The following is a 21140-nucleotide window of genomic DNA, read 5'->3' on the forward strand; positions in this document are numbered from 1 at the left end:
TCCCAAAATTTATTCCCCATGTAGTTACTTACACATTGTGGTCAAGCCTTACCTTTCTCTTTTTAACAAGCTAAGTATTTTGAGCTCCTGCAGCCTTTCAATCTAAGCTATTTTTAATTCTTACAGCATTCCTATGAACTCTTTCCAATTTAACAACATATTTTGTAAAATTGGGGCAACAAAACTGTGTACAGTGTAAAAACAGCTAGTTGCCTCAGCAAGGAAATAAAACTTTCCCGATTCTAAGTGATGTCCCAATTATACATCCAAGGATGAAAGTAGCTCTCTGGTCATAGTATTGCATTTGGAGTTTATGTTCAGCTGATTATCTATGATGACTTGTAACACTCCCTTATTACAGGTTGCCGACATCCCATCCTGCAGACATTGCCTGCAACACTCCTTCCTAGCACATAATTTGACTTGTAAGAACTACGAGCAGCTCAAATCAAAGGTCTGTCTAGCTGGGTATCCTATTCTTCCGGTGGCCTATAACAGATGCCTAGGCAAAAGTGTAAGTACAAGGTAAACACAGAGTATTATTTCCCCTGGCAATACACTGTTTAATGATTTCCTGAGCTGGACACGTAGCATTGGATAATATTTGATGGATTCTTCTTTCATGAATATGTCTCCCTATGTGTTGGACTGCTTCAGCATCCACATCATCTTATGGCAGGGAGTTCCATATTTTAACAAGATGCTTCTTTTCTTGTTATTTTCAACTTGCCACCTCATGATCTCACTTGGTGACTCTTGTTTTTATATTATGTGAAATACAGAATATTCATTCTTTCTTTACCCTCTTTATGACATACTTGACTTTAAAGGCAAAATATCTTCTAAACATTTGATCAATTAAAACGCACAGTTAGATAAGTGATAACTATAAAGACAATACGTACTGGCAGTACTACTGAGGAAATAATGGCCAAATGCTGTATCTCTTTCAATCACATGCAACATACAATTTTAGTTTAATGGCTCTATCTGTAGGACAGACTATATTTTAAAATAGTTTATATTTCAGCATTATATTTTAATTGGCATAATAATTAAGCCAATAGCTTCCACTGTTTTCACTGATGCCCAGAAGAAGCTCTTTCTAAGGGGCCTACATGATATCTTCAGAAAAATCTTTACTTTTAGAAATGTCCCTAAGAGTGGGAATACATACAGAGACTAAGCACTGACAACTGGAAAGAAACAAACAAGAAAAAACATCCAACATGCACATAAGGATAGGTTCCCTCCAAAGCGAACCACAAATATGCAAAAGTGTCAAAAAAAAAAAAAAGAAAAAAAAAGAAAAAAAAAAGAAGAAAAAAAAAAATAGAAGCATTAGTCCAGGGCACTCTTTACTGTTTTTACTGTTTTATTTTATTCTTTGAACATATAACATCTACAAAGGGAAAATAAACTTTACATACTATATACATTATATACATGCACATATACACTTTGTGTCTAGTAATACAATACATATATTAATTAGAAGAGGTATGGAAGTATTTCTTTACATGGAATTTATAAAATTGAGACTCACCTATAAAAATCTTCAAAGTTCAGTTCAGCTTTTCCCTTCTTGCCAAAAAAGTGTACAAGCAGTGTAGTATCTGATAGTGAACTTGTAATATCATCGGCACGCTTAAATATGGGGGGGGGGGGGGGGAAGAAAGACCATAATTGGACTGGTTATAGAACTATAATCCAAGAATGCTTACCAGGACAACAGACCTTTGTACTAAAAGAGTTTGTGCATTTTACGTTTACAGTGTTAAAGATTTTAGTATTAAAGGCTGTTAAATGAATTTAGTCATACAATTTTCACACAAAATAGCATTAGGTAGTTAGTTGCATTTAGTATAAAACCCTTAAAGCAACAATATAACACATAGTGGAAACAGTGATGAAGGTTTAAAAAAAAAAAAAGTATGAGAAAAAAATCCAGAAAGTTCTTGGAAAGAAAACAACCCAACATGGTTGAAGTAAACCATAAAAATAACTCCCTTTGTACACAATCTCCCTTCCTTTCTACTATGCAACTGCACAGAAATTAAAAGAAGTTATTTCATATATTTTGCTTAATATTTCAAAAAGATTAAGTATGGGACTGTGTTCCAAAAACACTCGTATCAATCAGGTGTACTTTATTTGGTTCTATTCTGTAAGTAGCAGAATAATACAGTTTAAATTTTATTGCCCAAATGTATTTAAAACAACAGGCTTGTAGAAATTTCCCTCAAGTAATATTATTTTGATTAATTAATGTAAGAATGTTCTTTATTTATGGAGTGTGTGGTCTCCGCATCACACAACAATCTTTGAACACGTAATAGCACTTTTCCCATAATAAATAACTATCAACTTGTAAGTCACAGAATTAGAACAGTAAAAACAACTAATTTTGATGATTCATACATTAAATAGCAAGACGTGCAAATAAACAGAAGTAACTGTGATCAGTATATAGTGATGATGCAACATTCAACTTTTTTACTAAATACTCATCACATTTAACTGTGGATGTATGTACATTGACTCTACCTCTTTTACAAGGAAATTCTTGGTATACTGAAGAGCTAGAAAAATCGTTCAGTAAAACAAGGCTTTAATAATCCACAGTATTCCACTATGGCAATGTCCTTCTGACATTAATGTATGTCTGTCAGCATTTGAAATGCAAAAAGGAATATACTCGGTCTCCTAGCTGCACCTGCCTAGGGAGAACCTTCTGTCCAAGCTCCCATTTTTCTTACAGAGACAAGATCTTGTGACTTGGAAATGCAAAGAGGGAAAACACTGTTTGAACTCCTAGATTGTTGTTAACTACAAAAATAGGACTGCAGTCTAAACAGATTTGTCTGAAAGACAGTATTTTTTGAATTTAAGATCCTGGTCATTCTTCAGAAGTATTTTAGAGTTGGTTTACTAAAATATCTACAGCAATGGAAAGATTTAGAGCTGATCGGTAGCTAATAGCAAACAACGCAGCAGTACTGATGTTGAGAATGGGATCCTAAAATGACACATGCTAAAGATAAACTACAAATTTGTGGCATTATGACTATCCATATATGAAAATCTTTTTCAATATGCAAACAACATACAATATTTTCTTCATCATATATTGTGCAGTGAATGTCTTTGCTAAGAGTCTGCAGCAGAAACAGCTGGAATTTTTTGATGCAGCTAAGTCTCAGAGCCACCACAAACTCAGCGCAGGAAGACTCTGCTGTTGCTCAGAACCTCACTGAAGTCAGGGCAGCAGCAAGGCTGTACAGAGCACTGATTCAAAAAATCATTTCATATCTACATTCCCTGATCTAGACTACATTAATTTCAAATTTACATATTGGTTTGTAAAAATTTAAAATGCCCTATGTATTAAGAGCATGCATGTATCAACAGCTAAGGGAATAAAGAAGGAAAAACATGAGGCAGTAACAACACAAATCTTTTCCTTTCATCATCCAAGAACTGAAGAAATAGGAGAGAGACTCTTCCGTAGTTTAGTATAATAAGTTTAGGATTTTCAAGATTATATTTCATGTACTCCAGCTTCCTCTTTATTCTCATATTTTTCTCTAGGGAGAAATAAGATGACATAGTGTATATATACATACAGAGATATTTCATGTCCTTCAATTAAGACAACTCAGCTCTTGAAGTGAGCTAATTAATTCAGAAAAGTCATCACTATTTGTCTTTTAATATTGTTATCCTCCACTACAGGACACAATACACTGATATGCAGATACCCTGATTTCCTATGTCTTTTAAACAATTAAATCCCAAAGTACATTCAAACAATTTCCCTCAAGTACACTGAAAAGATATCAAATGTTAAATTACAGCCTTTCATCTTGTAAAAACATTTCACAGCCTTAGACTTATGTTGCATTCACCTATATCTAAAGAACCATTACAAAAATACAATCTGTAAGTCTTTTCACAATTCCCGTTCGGTCAGCCTCACTAAATGAAAAAAAAAAAAAACACTCCAGAAACTCAACCCAGTATGCTTCTCCACAGAACTGCAGGCAACTACAAACTATTCCTGTGCTCCTTCTGCATTAACAGCATTATGTAACTTAGGTTACTTAAAAGGTAAGGGTAAAAACAAAGGCTTTATCCCTCTAAAACTACTGTTTACTCTTCCAAATAAAATAAATTTTATATTTTACATAAGGGAAAGTCTATTTCCATAAAATCAAACATGGGGCCCTATTCTGATCTAATATATTTTAAAATATCTTTTAGATAAAATAATAAAATAAAAGAATAAAAATGTCTTACTTCTCTTTACTTTTGCACTAACTAATATAAATACAGATAAAAAGACAAATAGAATAGACAACCATTTTGATCACATCATCAACTTGTGGCACAATGGCAAAATCTTTTCCTGTCTGTATTTCAATTTCTCTATCCCAAAGAGCAGTAACTGGATCTGGATCAGAGAGGTTCAATACTCTGGATCAGAGAAGTTCAATTAAAAGTAACTTAAAGTCACAAGCGATAGTCCACTTGTATCAACACATTCCGAGAATGAAAGCATATTATACTTTCAATTAACATGCGCTTTCTTACTTCAAGTCCTTGATTTTCAAATGTTCTAATAACCTTCCTAATTTCCAGTTTCAGTTAGTAATTTCAAAACAAATTCACAAACTGAACTCAGTAGCAACTGGCACATTCCAACATGCTCGTATAGCTGCTGAAGTAGCAATGGCAAAAACAACACCGTACAACTGTACAACTGTCTTGGAAAGATACTGGCTATGATGAATAACTTCTTTTTTTCCCAAAGAGGCCTTGTAAGTTGATTCTCACAAGAATGAGCCTTATTTACTCTCCTTTTCAGTTTATACAAGACCTTTTCAAAAGGCTGTAAGACAACACAGACTCCAATGTCACTTAGCTTTATGCCACTTTCTTAGCACAGATGGCTATAATATCATTCAGATGTGAAAGTACCTGGGTGAGATAAGAATGTGGATGAAAGCCAGCTGGCTCAAACTTATGCCAAGAAAGATAAAGACCGTTACGGTGAGAAGTAGTAAATTCTCTGTGCAGCAAATATGATTTGTCTTCATAAAATGATTAACAAGTGAGCAGAGAGGTTTTTTAAACATTTTATAGACAAATTTAAATCAATGTTTAACATTGCTGCTCATAAGCTTTAATTACATTGTAGGTTACAGATGTTACTCTAAGGCATCTCTAATCTGTACAAATTCTTCTTCCTCTTAAACTAAAAGTGTGTAGAGATTACCAAGCTTAAGTCCATCTGAACGTAGGCCTGAATTCATCCAACTAATTGTAGATTAACAACAAAGACACCTAAATCAGGAAACCCAGTGCCCCAAACTCCTTAAATAGCCAATGAAAAGGGAGGTCCTCTCTCCCTTCTATATGTCCCTTAGCTGACTAGGTGGAGCCTACAACGTCAGTGTTCATATCTAAGATTAGGTGGGATAAATCCAGTCCTTAAGGACTAATAACTAGATTAGCAGTTCAGGAGCTCATCAATTTAAAAACAAGAAAGGCTAGGTGTACTGGTTTATTGCAGGATCACTGTGAATGTATTATTGCTATGAACTACTGCTATAAATATCAGCCTAAAATTCAATTCTGTAACGCTAAATATAGTTTTGGTCACAGGCAGATGAATTCAAGCTGAGACGTACAGAGACGGGCTATTTGATACCTGGGAAATGGAGATTCTGTCTTATGAGAATATTCAAAGACCTTGGTTTGCTTAGCCTAGGAAAATGAAAACTGAGGGCTATGATTGTGTTTATAAATATAACCATGAGCAAGGAGATTAACACCAAAGAAGAGGAAAAAGGCTATTTAAATTTAAGGGACAGACTGGTATAAAGGGACTATGAATAAATTTAAGTTGGAAATTAGAAAAAGTCCAAAGTCCTCAGGTTATAGAATAGCTTCCAAATAGGAACGGCAAGGACAAAACACTAATTACTTTTAATATAGAGCATACATTGCTTATGAAGCAAGCAGAAAGACTGTTTTACCCAGGAGGTCCCTTCCAGTACTATGTTCCCTTCTCATTATGATCCTGCTTATGAAGAATGTGACTTGAGACCTGACAGTCAGTAGAGAGCTATTGTGTGTCCTTTAATGCCACAACCAGCAAAGCAATCAACCTCACTCTATGGGGCACACAAATGCCTAAATGATCTAGTGTTCTGACTCTCGTAAATGGTCAGTACAAATAAGTATCTATTATTCAATTATTTGAAAGCAGATCATGAAACAAGTATCTTAGAATTTAAAGAACCGAGTAAATTAATTTGATGGCACCATTGCTAGGCCCCCAAAATGATTATGTAATATTCAAAAAGACTGACTAATGTAACCAATTGTTTTAATTATCTTAAAACATTCCTGGTTCAATCCAACAAACTTAAACTAATCTTTGCATGATATTGCTTTTGTGAAGATAATCTTTGATAATGTACATAAACAGCACATTTTAAAAGCCCACAAAAGGGCCTAAAGATTAAAAGTTTAAAAGGCTGTAACTCTCATTTAAAGTCATCACATCACTGGATGTCAAAAGGTTTCCTAAATTATTATGGTAACTGAAATATTATCACTACTAATTTTAGAAAATTCGTCTTACAATAAGGACTTAAGAGGACTTGAGCGTCCTGCTCTTTCAAAAGGTAACTTTGCTTTTACTTGGAAATGACAACTTCTAATAATAGCACTGCATAGAAAGAAATCCATTTCATCTGAGAACTTTCAGGTTTTAAGAAAAACACTATCTAAAATGAGGAAAAGAAACAAAATGCATAAAATAGGACAACAAATAAAACAGAAATAAATAAAATAGCAATTTGTTTATGGACCAGAGACAGAGGTTGTCTTATACCTCTGTAAGGTCCGAAAAGAGTGCTTGGCTTGTGCTACGTCTCAAAGTATCCCAATAGCTTCTGGGGACAAGGTCCTCTCCCTCTGTTTTAAGGACCTGCAGAAGTTTCAAGAAGCACAACCGTTTCAAAACCGAAGAACAGTAAAGCAACAGCTTACAGACTTTACAATTTTTTCTAACTGATCTTCAAAAGCATGGCTTGATTCTTTTGTTTCTGCTCTGAGAAGTCGCTACACAGTTACCTTGTAAACCAAAGATACTTTCAAAGCAATACTGGTCTATTCCAGCTATTTACTTATTACTTGTAAAGTGGCTGTGCCAGAAGCATCACCAGACTCCACTTTCCCAAAGAAAATAATTTATGGAATGTATTTTAAAAGTACATTTGACAACATCCATATAAACTCAGTATCTTGCTGTTGTTTCTTCAGCAATTTTGTTCTCTGAGAAAAATATTAATTCATATTCTTATGGTATGAAATTTGTTTTCTCTTTTTCAACATTATGCATGTCTGATGATCAAACTTAACAGAAAATAAGTATTTAATCTGTCTAAAGAAAATATGCTTACCTTTTTACTCTTAAATGTTCTGTGTCATTTTTGGAAGCCTGGAAAATCTTCCTTTTTTATAATAAGCCTTCCTTTATCTTGAAGCTAGTCTTGGAAGAGCTACATAATACATTTCATTTTTTTGCCCAAAGAATCTAGGGGAGATGATCTGGAACACAGCTGAAGGCTATCTGAACTTGGTTGGGGTTATTAAGACTGAATGCGTTTTTCCCTTTCTCTCCACAAGTTAATCTAAAGTAGGTCTCCTATTTTCAGGACTCCCTACTCACGTCCATCTGGGCACACAAGACAAAGACACAGAATGAGCTTAATCTTCTAGCTACAAATGAAAAAAAAATTCCTTATTTTTTCCTGAGTCAGCACACATTGCTCTCTTAAAAATTTACTGACATAAAATGTATCCCATCATGCAGTTTGCAGAATCTGATGGGACTGCTGTATGCTCTGTAAAACCACAAAGTTACTGTGAAGAATACTGCACAGAATGAAATTTATTTTTCGTATGTGTTCCACATAATGTGAACTGTGGAAATATAAACGTATGACATTCTTTAGACAGTTGATACATATATATATAAAAATATACCATATAGATGTGCATATAAATATAAATTTCCACATAAATTAAGTTAAAAATTTTGTTTTTCCTTAACGCTCTTTAGCACAGTATCTCCTCAGTGAATATGAGTTTACTATGCTCCTCTTGCTAAATAAATACAGCCAGAAGTAATACAGTTACATGACTAAAGATATTATTTAAGGGCTCTTACCAATGTAATGGGACTCAATGCTTATGGGACTGTCTTGTGATTATTTGCCTCAGATGTGTTTTACATATAAATACCTTTATATATGAATGATTATTTAATTTATATCTTACATAAATAATGCTCTTAATATCACAGAAGTAATATTTCAGCACTAAGTCAATATGTAATTTTATAAAAAAGAAAAGATAAAAATCCATTAAGATATTTAATATGAAGTGTGCCTGGTTACTGAACATGACAATATATTTGCTGGAATGAAATATGCCAAATAATCTGAATTCTTTTTCAACTTTACTACTGCTTCTAGAAGTTCTGTTATGTAGTTTTGTCTTCTATACAATACAAGTCAGCTCTCTCTGCAAATTATCATCAAAGAAATCTGATAAACTACCAGTAATCACATCCATATTTGACATGCACTTTTTTTCCATTTTTGAAACATTATGGTTTTATCTTTCTCTTGTTGTGGAGTAACATGTTGTATATAACGGTCACAGCATTGTTATATGTAACTACAATCAGTCCTAATGCTAAATGCAATGAAATTCGTTTACTTCAGTGGGTACAGGATTAGGTCCTCAGTGCTTCAGTTGCTCTCTTATTTACTTAGACACTTATTTATCCCTTTGATATTTACTGGGTCATGTGTATGTATCACTTCACTCTTTTATGCATACAATTCATGGAATTCTGTAATATATGTGTTGTAAGCATTCACTGAATTTCTTTTCTTATTGGAGATTTACTTTAGCCAATGGAATTAGTACCTCTGAGCGTGCACATTTTATTTTCCCTGCATGCATCCCATCATAATTATCATGTTTCAGTTGGCATTCGGCTAGAAAAAGCACTCATGCAATACATGCTGAACTAGTCTTAACACACGTCTGCAGTATGCATCAGAACATGACTTAAGAGAATTAACCTGTGCAAATTAAAATACAGAAAAATTTAATCCATTTAAAACTGCACTAATACTCACACCATCTGGCTTACAGAACTTGACACTTTTCAAAAAAAGAGGCTTTTTTAAAGACTATGGTGAGGAGAAGGGCCCAACATGGCACTTTTGTACTTTTCTACACATTACAGCATCTATGTCATCCCTCTGCATCTTTTTATTCAACAGATTTCCTTCCTGTATATTGCCAAAATTCTGTGTGCTAACTTCACAGGAAATAAATCTGTGTATTCCTATGAATGAATACACAAGTAACAAAGAAACAGACTTTAAAATGTAACTTTAAGATTAACATAACAAGTTCTTATTTGTTTGTTCTGTAAGTGAAGCACTGAAAAAAAGGAACCTGGAAAAGAGCTTTTCTTCTTTTGACTTTCTGGGGACAAAGTGGTGAAAGATTAATTTAACTATTATTCCATGTAATACATACGGAGACAAGACAGGACCTGGATTAATGATGGCTGTAGGATGACAATTTACATAGGTTCATCAAAACCAGGTCTATGATTTCTCAACATACATTTTGTCCTTCTCCTATCAAATATTTTTCCTTCATTTTATCTAAACAGAGAGAGCAAGCTTTCCTCCTGGTTGGCTTGCCTGTTTCTAAATGCTTTAACAAACATACACAACCTTTTGTGGAAGATCCATCACATTTTGACTAGTTAGCAGAAGTAATTTACTTGATAAGAAGATAAACATAGCAAATTTTGTGATAGCATATTATTTCACCTCACTGGTGAAGACTGCATTAATTGAAAAAGTTTAGAGTACATACACTGTTAGTAGAAGTATGATATCCGTAAAGTTGAAGACGCTGACATACAGCAAAAATGGGCCAAGCCAAGTATCACATGTCAGAATGAAGCCAAAAGAAGGGAAAAAAACAACAGAATAGGTTAAGACAGGCATATCATCATTTAATATATTATTAGAAATTTTGTTTTGATTTTTAAAAAGGCAGTGGAGAGCAAATTGTTGACTTTCTTTTCAATCTCATTCTTTAAATTTTCAAAAAAGTACAGACTTGAGATTACTGTCAAGAGGAATATTCCATTTTGTAATCTTTCTTTACCTTTCTCAAAAGCTCTCCTTTTGGGTGTAAGTTTCTTTTGCTCAGAATAAACAGTCAGCAAGAGATTCAAGAATACTAACTGAACAGTTAGTACATATTATATAATAATAGTATAATAATAATAGAATTTTGAAAATTAGAGAAAGATATGTCTCTCTGGGTGGGAGAAAAAGATCTCATTTTTTGCTCAGGAAAGTTATGAAGTGTTAACTCTTAAACTTCAAACTTCCAATTTTTTCAGGTCAAAGATCTGAAGTCTTGAATCTGTTGTCCCAAAAGGATAATGGGAACCATAAGAAAGCTTTGTAGATATGTCAAAATGTTTCTTATAGTGAGGAATTTCTGCCATAAATATGTGCATTGCAAATGAACATACTTTTTCTGCTGTGGGATTGACAAAGGCTTGCCACTGATTTTTACCTGTCTACCACTAGAAGAAGTACCTGCTATTGCTGCCATCTCAACTCATCCAGACAAACCACAAACTTTTGTATTTCTCACTTACCTTTCTCATATACATAATAAATTTAAAATTTGACATTAAATTAGAATGCGTATTCAATGTTCCACAAAAATCTATTCACATAATATAAATAACTCAAAACATTTTGCATTGGTCATGAATAGTATTTAATAAAAAATTCAATTTGACTATAAAATCTAAGGTTGCTTATCACATTTCAGCAGCTATTTTAAAACCACTGTGTTAATAACAAGCATCAGAATCAGTATGTCTACATTAACATTTTTAGTAAGTTATGAAATCAGGAATACGGTCTTGCCATTAAGATCTCTCACTCTTACAGACAATGATATTGGGTCATTACTATTCAGTTTTCTTAGATTTGCAGATTTTGAATGGAATCAGTGCTACTTTAAAAATACATAATATAACATTTAAATATATAATATGTATTTTTCTTCTCTATAAGTCAATTAAATATATTTTTAAGAACTGTAGTTTAGGTTAAATCCTGCTTTTTATCTACATATACTTAAAATATATATTCTTTTAATGATAAAAGTTATATATAAAAAACCCGACTACCAACTGCAACTAACATACTTACAAGCATTGCACGTTTTTCTTCATCTCCTTTTTTTTCTCTCTTCTCATTTTTTTTCCTGAAAATCTCTTGTAGCTACAAAACAAACCATTTTGTTCTTATCTAGCATTCAGGCTACTTCACGTGTATAACAATCATTAATTGCAATAAACACTGCAAATAGTATTAAAATGTAGTTCTTTACTAAAATATCAGGTAAAGATCAGTGCTCCAGTCATGTTATTTTTGTTCATATTCATGCCTTCATGTTCTTTTTGGTACCTTAACCATCACAGAAAAAGCAAAAAGGAAATAGTTTTTCCTAAAAATAAAGCTAATAACTCTATTTAGGAGTACAATATTCAGAACATGCTATTCAATTTATATTTTAACCAATCCAGATCTGTACTGTTACCAAAAATGGGGAGTTCCAGCCTTCCTTATTCACCACTTCCCAGCACATCCTTTCTTGACAAGTCCTACTATTTGTGTGGCTATGTAGTCAGCTGGATTGATCTTTTTTTCATATTATTAATTTCCAGCCACATCAGTTCTTACTACTACTGGCACAAGGGAGGAGTGGAAAGACCTGCTGGGAGTGAAACATTCCCTTTCAGCAACAATACACTACTGCTTAATAGGGTTTCTTCTAAGCCCTTTTAAGAATATTTGTTAGTCTTGCAAAGTGCACCTTTCACAGATTTCTCTGTTTTAGGAGCTTTAAACACGACTTACTTCTGAGACAACCTCAAATACAAAATGTAAAACATTTTGAGAGATTCTTAAAAATATGTATTTTTGGAAATCACAAAGTCTTCAGACTAAGGAATAGTTTGTTTATACTTATTTTTCTTCGTAATTTTCTGTATTTTAAATTTTTTAAAATAATTTATTCATCTTTATTGTAATATTAATAATCCTCCACAATTAGAAGAAACAGTGACAAATTAATGTTTAGTCTTCAAAGCAGACAGAGCAATATTAACTATGATCCCATCTGTATCTCCACCAAGGAAATTCAGATTTTTAAAAACTGCATCTGAAAATATTATACAAATACACAATTATACATCTGCTTAAAGGAGAGGACAAAAACACACACTATTCCTGACAAATCTGTCTGATCTAGAACATAGTATTTTCAGAACCAAACATCCAACTGGTGACATACCAATGGTGGTACCATAATTACACAATTGTGTTAGTTGTTGCAAAGACCAGATTTTACCTACCAAAGTCTGATAAAGCACACAGAGCTCCACAGGGATCTGAATGTGAAATGGATGTGATAAATTTTGCAAGCATGTTTTAAATTTCAGAATAACATATTTCAGAGAAGGCAGCTGATTAAGACAAAGGGAACACCAAACTGTACTGTAGGGGTATGACGGAAATGAAATAAATGAATACAGTATTTAGAGATCAAATAGCAAATGCATTTAGAAACCACATTTTTAAGAATTTCCAAAACTGACTACAATGTTCTGGAATTTCCTGTAAGGCAAACACAGACCAGGATATTCTGTCATCACGGTATCTGTTTTTGAGTGAAGGAATAATTTACAGATCTTGGTATGTTTTTCTAATTTTTTTTTGCCAATCTACAGGCACAAATTACTGTAACTATCCTGACAAGGAAAGAGACATGATAGGAGGGCTTTTAGCTAAGATTGATGGCCTAGAGTATTACACAGCTTGCAACCCAAAACTGTAGAAAAAAGAAAGGTAAATGAAGAGATAGAAGTAGAAAGAAAATACCTTGTGAAAAGCGAAGCGACAAGCCATCAAGGAGGAGAGAAAAGTGGCAGTAAATGAAAAACCAAAAAAGATCTGAAAAAAGTAATGCATCCTTGGATATATTTCCCCAGCCATGGAAGCAAAGGGAGTAGGATTCTGTTGCACTCATCATTAAAGCACTTGCTAAACTTCTAGAAATGGATCTTTTGTTCATAAAGAGTGCTATAGGATACCAATGAGTAGAAAAGTGAACGTGAAAGGATCTGGGAGTACTTTCATAGGAACATTGTTTGAAATAGGATAATGAGATTGACTGTTGAAAGCAGCAAAAACAAGATCTCCTGTAACAAGGGAACACAATCCTTCTGTTCCCTGACCTCACCCCTATGACATAAGCAAAAAGGAACTGTTTAAATTTCTAACAAGAAAAAAAAAAAGTAGAAAAACCCTATGCTTAAATAAGTAACAAAAAGAATCTACAGAACTGCTTTGTTCAAGCCATAAAGTGAGCAAAGCTCTAGTTTGACAAATACTATAATGCAGATTCGTAATATAATAAAACCTTCGATGCAACAAAAATGTTCCCAACTTCTAGGTGTCCTGCCATTGTTCAAAAGCACATCAAAATTATTTAGCTCAACATCAATTTTGCTACCAAGAATATTCTTCTTAACAGAATCACTGAACCTCAACTTCCCGAATTGCTTCAGGGTATGGTCATGAAAGTATGCGCATATAAATACACGGTGCAGTGATTTGATAAAACAGGATTTTATGAAGGACAAGCTAGATGCACATATAGTGTATTTTATTTCATTACAGATTTTTTCCAAAACAGATGAAAATGTTGACTGACATAATGTAACACTATCAATTCATCTGGGATCATGAGAAGAATGAATGACAAAGTGAAGTTGTCTCAAAGGAAAATATTCTTTCAGAAGTTCCTTCATCATTATGGCAATCAAATAACTCTGCTGACCATAGGTACAGCAGTATTACTTCAACATTCTATTTATTTAAGAATGTAGTAGCAATTAAGAAGATCCAGATGAAAACTGGAATTAAATGTCAAAAAAATCATATACAGTACACAAGTGCACTGTACAAAAGAGCGACTGTTTACCATTTTATATGTTCTCATGAATATGAACATGATCGTGAGTATGAATCTGGAGAAATAATGAATTTCAGGATTACATCAAAACATTCAGACTGATAATATACATACCACTAAGAATTCCTTTTTGTCCACCATCTCATTGCCATCAGTATCGAACATGTTGAAAGCAATTCTAAAACCTGCATGAGGCTCTGCCAAAAAAAAAAAAAAAAAAAATCAGTCCTTCATTTGCTTAGAAAAAACAAGTATAAAACTCTATGATACTATTTGGCATTTGTTTATAAAAGCCATATCCTCAACCAGTTTAAATTGGTACACTGGTGCACATACTAAATGCAAATCTAACATTGCTTTAATAATACTATGCATGTTACGAAAACAGAAGGCACACTTCCAAATTCATACATTAGAGGAAATACCCAGTGGAAGTACAACAGGAATTATCCAAGGAAGAAACACCTTGCAGTAGTGGCTGGTTTGGTAGTAATGAGTGTTAATTTATAGACATGGGTTATAGAACCCATTTTGTTTAACCCATCTTATGTTAGAAAATGTAGCTTTGTAGAAAATACATATTTTTTAACGGAAACACAGAAGTTTTACATGGCACTTCAAAAAGTTTTGCAAAAAAAGGTAAAAAAATGGAATTTCTGGTCAAAACAAATGATGTAGCAAAAGAGACCTGGAACTTTCTTGCTTACATGCTTAGGCTCATTGAAATTTGAAATCAGGTTAGAATTTTAATCCAGTTCAGAAACATGGGGACTCTGAAGGTTAAGTGAATATTTTGGTGATAATCAATGATTTGCAATGTATACAAATAGCCAGAAGTTAGTTAGATGATAAATAACACTAAACAAATAATGAAAGAATATCCACTGGTCCAGTAGTTAAGGGATGGTAAGAGTTTAGGGTCAACTTCCTGCTCTGCCTGATTCAGACCCAGAATCCAAACCATGTCTGAAGAAAACCCTAATGAATCCAACAGAAATGTTTTAATTACTTACTAATGAAAGACAAATTAAACACTTCGTTCCTTCTCCAAAAGCACCTCTTAAAGTATCAAAACACAGCCTGTATCAGGCTTAGATTACTCTAGCTAAGGTTCTTCTACTTTGTTTTCACAGGTGGTAGAAGAGAAAGTATTTAGTTTTGTTAGTGTTTTCTTATATCAATAAACATTTACTTTAGTTTGACAGATTTTCTAAAATGAAAAATAGATATCGATATGATTGTCACATTGATGTCTCCCATTATGCACTAACAGATGAACAAAACACTAAAAATATATATGTTTTTCTTCTCCATATATTCAATGTCCTTTATGAACTTTAATAAATTCAACCAGATGTTTTATAGGAATTTCAAAGAAGAAAATAAAGATAATCTCTTAACTGGGGTTCAGCTGAAGTGTATGGCTGAACTTTTGCATCACTCAGTAAAAGCTGTCTTAGATAAGAAAGCACTTAAAACATAACACAAGATTTTAGTAGGACAGGAGAAGTTCACATGGACATAGAGATGCATGATACAACTTTTTCCATTTTGGGGTAGGCAGGAGAGAAGAAAAGAATATTCTGATTAATGTACAGGAATACATTTGGAGCTTATAAAGTGTAAGGAAGTTGCCCCCCTCCCCCTGCCCCCAAATACTTACTTGTTAAAATACATAAGAGGAACAAATATTCTGTGTAAGATATCACACCTGAAGACAAAAAACGGTATATCATATTAGGTTTATTTTGTCTTCCCTTCCTAAACTTGTGAATACTAGATATATGTATTAGAAGGAGCATTTTTGTACACGTGGATATGTATAATGGTATTTGTGTACATGTGACCGTATTCAAGCTGGTCAACGAGGTATTTGTCTAAAATATTTTTTTATTTATTTTGAGTATTTTAGGGGAAGAATACATTAGGTAAGACAAATAAATAGCTACAGTCACCTCAATAGAAGCTGGTTAGATTCTTAGAATTTAATATAAATGATGTATTTGATTGTCTTTCCTAAAACCTCACCTATAATTAATGAGACCACTCTCCAAGAATATGTAAACATTTCTTTCAGAACTTCAGTAGTGCTCCCTCCTGATACCTGCTGTTTCAATACATTCCTTGACTTTAAAATGTGCTTGGTAAATGTAAATGCACACTGTATCTTCATTGAAAATCTGGCCCCACACTACTTGCGAAAGCATAGGTTTGGGCTTTTTAGTTGTCTTTATAAGCACATTTTGATACTAATGACCTGAAATTTACATTAAAACTCATATTAAATGAACGTGTAAATTTTGTTAAATATTTTAAAGGCCTATTAAAGACATTTGTATTACCTATTCTACACTCACAAGATCTATAAGGAATATATTCTATGCTAGTTAGTTCAGTGCGAAAGTTTTTCTAAAAATTCAGCCACAACTTTGGATGCCCAAATATCTTTTAAAATCTGACTTAACACCAGATAGAGTACATGACAAACTATGTAACAGTCACCTGAATATTCTTCATTAAAACAGATACAAAATTAAAATTCCAATATTATGTCATCCATGTGAATGTTACAGTTACTGAACATGTTTAATGTTGGTATTTCCGACTCTGCCGAAATAAGAAACTTTGATACTTTTCACTGACACTTTATAGCAAAAAAAAGTTCCAAATTAACTGTATCCTGAAATGATATTCAAGAGGACTTCCTGTCATCTTCTCAGATTCGTGGAGGAGATTTCCTCCTTTCAGGAACGGCTGAAAAAATCAATCCCAGTATTCCATCGTCTGCATTCTCTAATAACAAAATGATGTACCAAACACCTGGCTTGAACCACTGTGCCAAAATTTGTCCAACAATACATGCATGCTTGGGGGCCTCAGCAAAAGTTGATTCATGCACAGTTCTGGTTTCACCCATTGATCCTGTATCCAAAGAATATGCTGATGTAGCTTCTTCTACTCCTTCTAGCCAGTTAATATCAACTGTGAGGCAAAGCCACTGGGGAAAAAATTAGCTTTTTTGACATCAGAAGCTGTTTCCTACTTTTTCTTCTGCACACTGATAAAATTAAGAATCCAAACCATTGCAACTGTGACTCCACAAAAGCCTGACTCATAATTTCCACATTTCCCACACAGCAACAATTTGCAGCTCTCATAAGTAAAAACAAAGGACATAAAATAGATTTAAGAACAAAATCATAACGCTTGAATAAATTTCTTCACACATTCTCCAAAGCGACTCTCAGCAGCCATTCACTATCACTTTATTAAGGACATCCAAAAAAATCTCAACCATATTTCTCTTGGATACCACTGTCCAAATATCTCCCAAAAACTTAGATCATACAGTAGTCCTCCCTAAATGCTAACCATCCTGAAAGAGAAGTGTCTCCCTGAGCATCTCATCTCCCATCCTCAAACAAACAAGAACAAAATAACAACCACAGAGATCTCCACAGGTATCACAGAGACTAGACCACAAAGATAAAACAGAAGAAAGACAGCTAACTAAATTATCATAGGAACCAAATAACATACTGGAAAGAATCATTAAAAATGCACAGTATTTACTAACTGAAACTTTACCTTTCCCACTTCCATTCCATTCACAAAGGTATTTTCCTACCTTTTGATCCTAGACTGAGTTTACGTCTTTAGACCTAAGCTTCTACTACTGCCACTAAATCTAGTTAGGAAGAATATTAAATATTTTTAATGCCACCTTGAACATTGCACATTGAAGATTAGCAATTCAAGATTAAATGCAGGCATTTAAATAACATGTTTTACGCTTTGTATCTTTTGTAATCTACATAGCATCTTGCAGAAATTCTATTTCAAAGGCCTACTTGAATCCGTTTGGACAAGCAGATATCAAGAAATCAGATACCTCAGAGGTTTTGATATCGAGATGTAAAATATTTTTTAATAGCCAGTTAATAAATGTAAAAAGAATGTATTTTAGAGTTTGTTTGATGACACCTTCTTTGTTGTAAAAACGAGGAAGGAAGTGCAATTGTCAAGTAGTCTGTCACAGGTATGAAGAAAGCAATATAAAAGGCCTTGAAAGCATTCCCTCCTTTTGTTTGTACCAGTATATTGTAGCTATAGACAGATAGCTCTGGTTGATTGCTCTGAGTGTTATGGGACAAATGCTCTGAAATGACAACTGCACAGAAAGAAATGCTTATATGATGATCAGAAATAAAAGACAGAGGTCACTCCAGGGTAAATAATAAGACCCAGGATCAGCTGGCATAAATCTGCATAGCTCAACTGATTTAAATGAATCTATGGCAAAATAAATTGACTGAGGTCTTTGCTACTTGCTCCATATTGAAATGTGCGTGCTTTAAAGAAAATGACTAAATAAATCAATCTAGTTGGGTTAATGTCATGTACTAAACAAACACCAAATTTTAAGGAAGGAGACTTTAATTCTATTTCTATTCCTGTCACTGGCTAACTGAATGACCTTATGAAAGATCCATCATCTCTTTGTACATCATCTGTGAAACAGAATAATGGAACTCACTTGCTTTGTAAAGCACGCTGAAAAGCTACGCAAGTGCTAAAGTTTAATACTAATTACCAGCTTATTGGACCAGTTTAAATCCTCTTAATTCCATCAGTTTCTGTAGAGTTTCATTGGTAGAAAACTGGAGTAAGATACTGTTGAATCAAGACACTACATGTTGGAGACATTTTATTACAGACTTAATGAGTGTAACAGCTAGATGTGTTTTTTCACAGATAATGTATTGATTTAACAGATTTTGAGATTGAATTTTTTAAGTAACTAATATTTCAAGAGTCAGCTGTTTTGACTGTATAGACAGCAATTTAGAGCTAGGAAATACAAGGATTTACAAGGCAAAGAGGTGTGCCAGTTTCCGCCTCTCTCTAGAGAGAACTGCTGCTTACTAACTTTACCTTTATTTATTATTACTTTACTTACATTTTGTAAGTTTTAGCTGTATTTGAATTAGATTCACTGAATTAAATGCATGAGTTTGACTAAAATTTTGCTGTTGGCATGAATATTTTACATATCTATAAAGCAGCTTTATTTAAAGCAATTATTTGTGGCTGCTCGTTTTAAGTGAACGTGGCTTATTAAGGGAGGAGGGGGAAAAAAAAAAAAAAAGGTGACATCTGGAGCTTTTCCCCTACCGAATAACATTTTGGATAGTTGGAAGTTTTAAAAGTTATCGAAACTCAGATCTGCAGACTTTAAAGGGATATACAGGATTTCTGAAACTGCCTCTTAATATTGTGAAGAAAGCACTTATTCAGTGGTATCATTGACCATTACTGTCTTTACAAATAATCACATCATTGCACCTATTAAAAAAGGAAAGAGATGTTTCTTTATCAGAAAACTCTCTATGTTCTACAGATGATTCCTCATTAGGACAAACTGGACTTGAAATGTTTATTCTAAAGTACCAATTCACTTAAACAGGCTAGCTGCAAGATGATGTGATTAAACACTGTGGAGACCAAAGGGAACTTTTCTATTCCTCAAAATGTAGAAAACAATGACTTTTTACTTTTTGAAGATGGGACTCAGACTATAAGTACAAGTTTATTTTAGCCACAATAAAAATAATACATGTAATAATTTGGTTCAGGAAAATAAATTCTCATCCCTCACCTTTCTCATTAAGATTACGGAAGAGTTTGGACGACCCTTTCCAAACTGGTGGTGTCTCCGTAAGTATTTGATTCAGTTCCTAAAAAACCAAGATTTTAGAAACATAAATAGACATATCTGAATATTTAAGGAAGACAGTATCAGATCACCAGTAAATGCTACGAAACCAAGATGCAAGACATGGAACTGCATGCAGATCTACTAGTTAGTTTAACTACAGTTTATCATAATCACTTGAGAAGTGCTCAAGCACATACATACATTAAGCACGTATGATTAGTTCACGAATTGCCCATCTGAGCAAATCTGCATGGATATGAGTATGTGTAGAATTGGAGACATATAATAAATCTGTTGCTGAAATTATTCACTGCTGTCCATGTTCACTGAAGCCAAGAAAAAGCCCCCCTTTGATTTCAGTAAGCTTTTGATACAAGCTCCAAGTAACTTTTCTTTTAAAACACAATCTGAACTAAAGCAAATTTCACCAGTGAACATAAACATACTTTACTGTCAATGCAGAGACACAGATACAGTGTTCCTGCAGCTGCAGAAATGTAAAAAAATATTGTGAGAAAAGTCAGTGAAGTGAAAATAGCAGGCATAGCTGCTCACCTATCTGTGAGATTCTGGAGTCAAGTAAGTCTGACATGACAAAATAAAGGATTTAAAGTCTCAGCCTTTTGATAAAGATGAAAAAAGTCTCATCTTTCTCATGTGACTGCAAGTTTACATCATAAAAGAAAGTAACTGTAGCCAAGTCTGTGGTTGTAAAACAGCACAGGAATTATTGCCCACCTGCTTTGAAAGGGATCTCCACTTTTTAGCATCTGCAAGAAAGGACAAAAAGTTGTGAATACACAGAATTTAGTTATGCCAATGTGATGTCATAAAATCAGACTGCCTCTGTACTCAGTGTTTTGTAGCCAAAGAAGTGCTTTTTACCCTGCTTACTTTACGAGACAAATCTTCAACCAATATAATCTGGCTCAAAGTAATTCACTTCATTTTGTTTATGTTATTAAAAAAGATTAGTTTAATATCTACCTAGATCCCTAACTTCACAGAAATATTTAAAATGTACAGTTTTTAATCAAACTCCACTTCAGTTAGACAAAATACTTTCTATCTCCAAAATGCACCATTACAACACTAAATAGGAAATAGAAAGAATTCAGGTTAATCTGTGGTATCAATATCCTGAAACTGCTATTTAGTAGTTATAGCATTACAATCCTGATTGTAGGGGAGAGGTGGATTCTGGCGCCTGCTTCAGGGAGTACTCAAACCTTTAAAAGCA

At 33.6% G+C, this 21140-nt stretch overlaps 1 protein-coding gene across 6 annotated transcripts in view; it reads right to left on the reverse strand.

Moving 5' to 3' along the window:
• MICU3 (mitochondrial calcium uptake family member 3) overlaps window positions 1–21140 on the reverse strand; it is a 56675-nt gene that overhangs the window by 18975 nt on the left and 16560 nt on the right. For 2 of the 6 annotated variants that reach the window (XM_064511106.1, XM_064511107.1), the window contains exons 3-10: window positions 20639–20670; window positions 19841–19919; window positions 15845–15892; window positions 14296–14378; window positions 11352–11423; window positions 9985–10023; window positions 6905–7000; window positions 1547–1647 (exon numbers count right to left, since the gene is read on the reverse strand). In XM_064511106.1, coding sequence (XP_064367176.1) covers window positions 1547–1647; window positions 6905–7000; window positions 9985–10023; window positions 11352–11423; window positions 14296–14378; window positions 15845–15892; window positions 19841–19919; window positions 20639–20670 — 550 coding nt within the window. The remainder of the gene's footprint in view (window positions 1–1546; window positions 1648–6904; window positions 7001–9984; window positions 10024–11351; window positions 11424–14295; window positions 14379–15844; window positions 15893–19840; window positions 19920–20638; window positions 20671–21140) is intronic. The other 4 variants (XM_064511110.1, XM_064511108.1, XM_064511111.1 and 1 more) reach the window with 2 other exon arrangements.

This window comes from Dromaius novaehollandiae, chromosome 4 (assembly GCF_036370855.1).
Source record: "Dromaius novaehollandiae isolate bDroNov1 chromosome 4, bDroNov1.hap1, whole genome shotgun sequence".
Lineage (NCBI taxonomy): Eukaryota > Metazoa > Chordata > Aves > Casuariiformes > Dromaiidae > Dromaius > Dromaius novaehollandiae.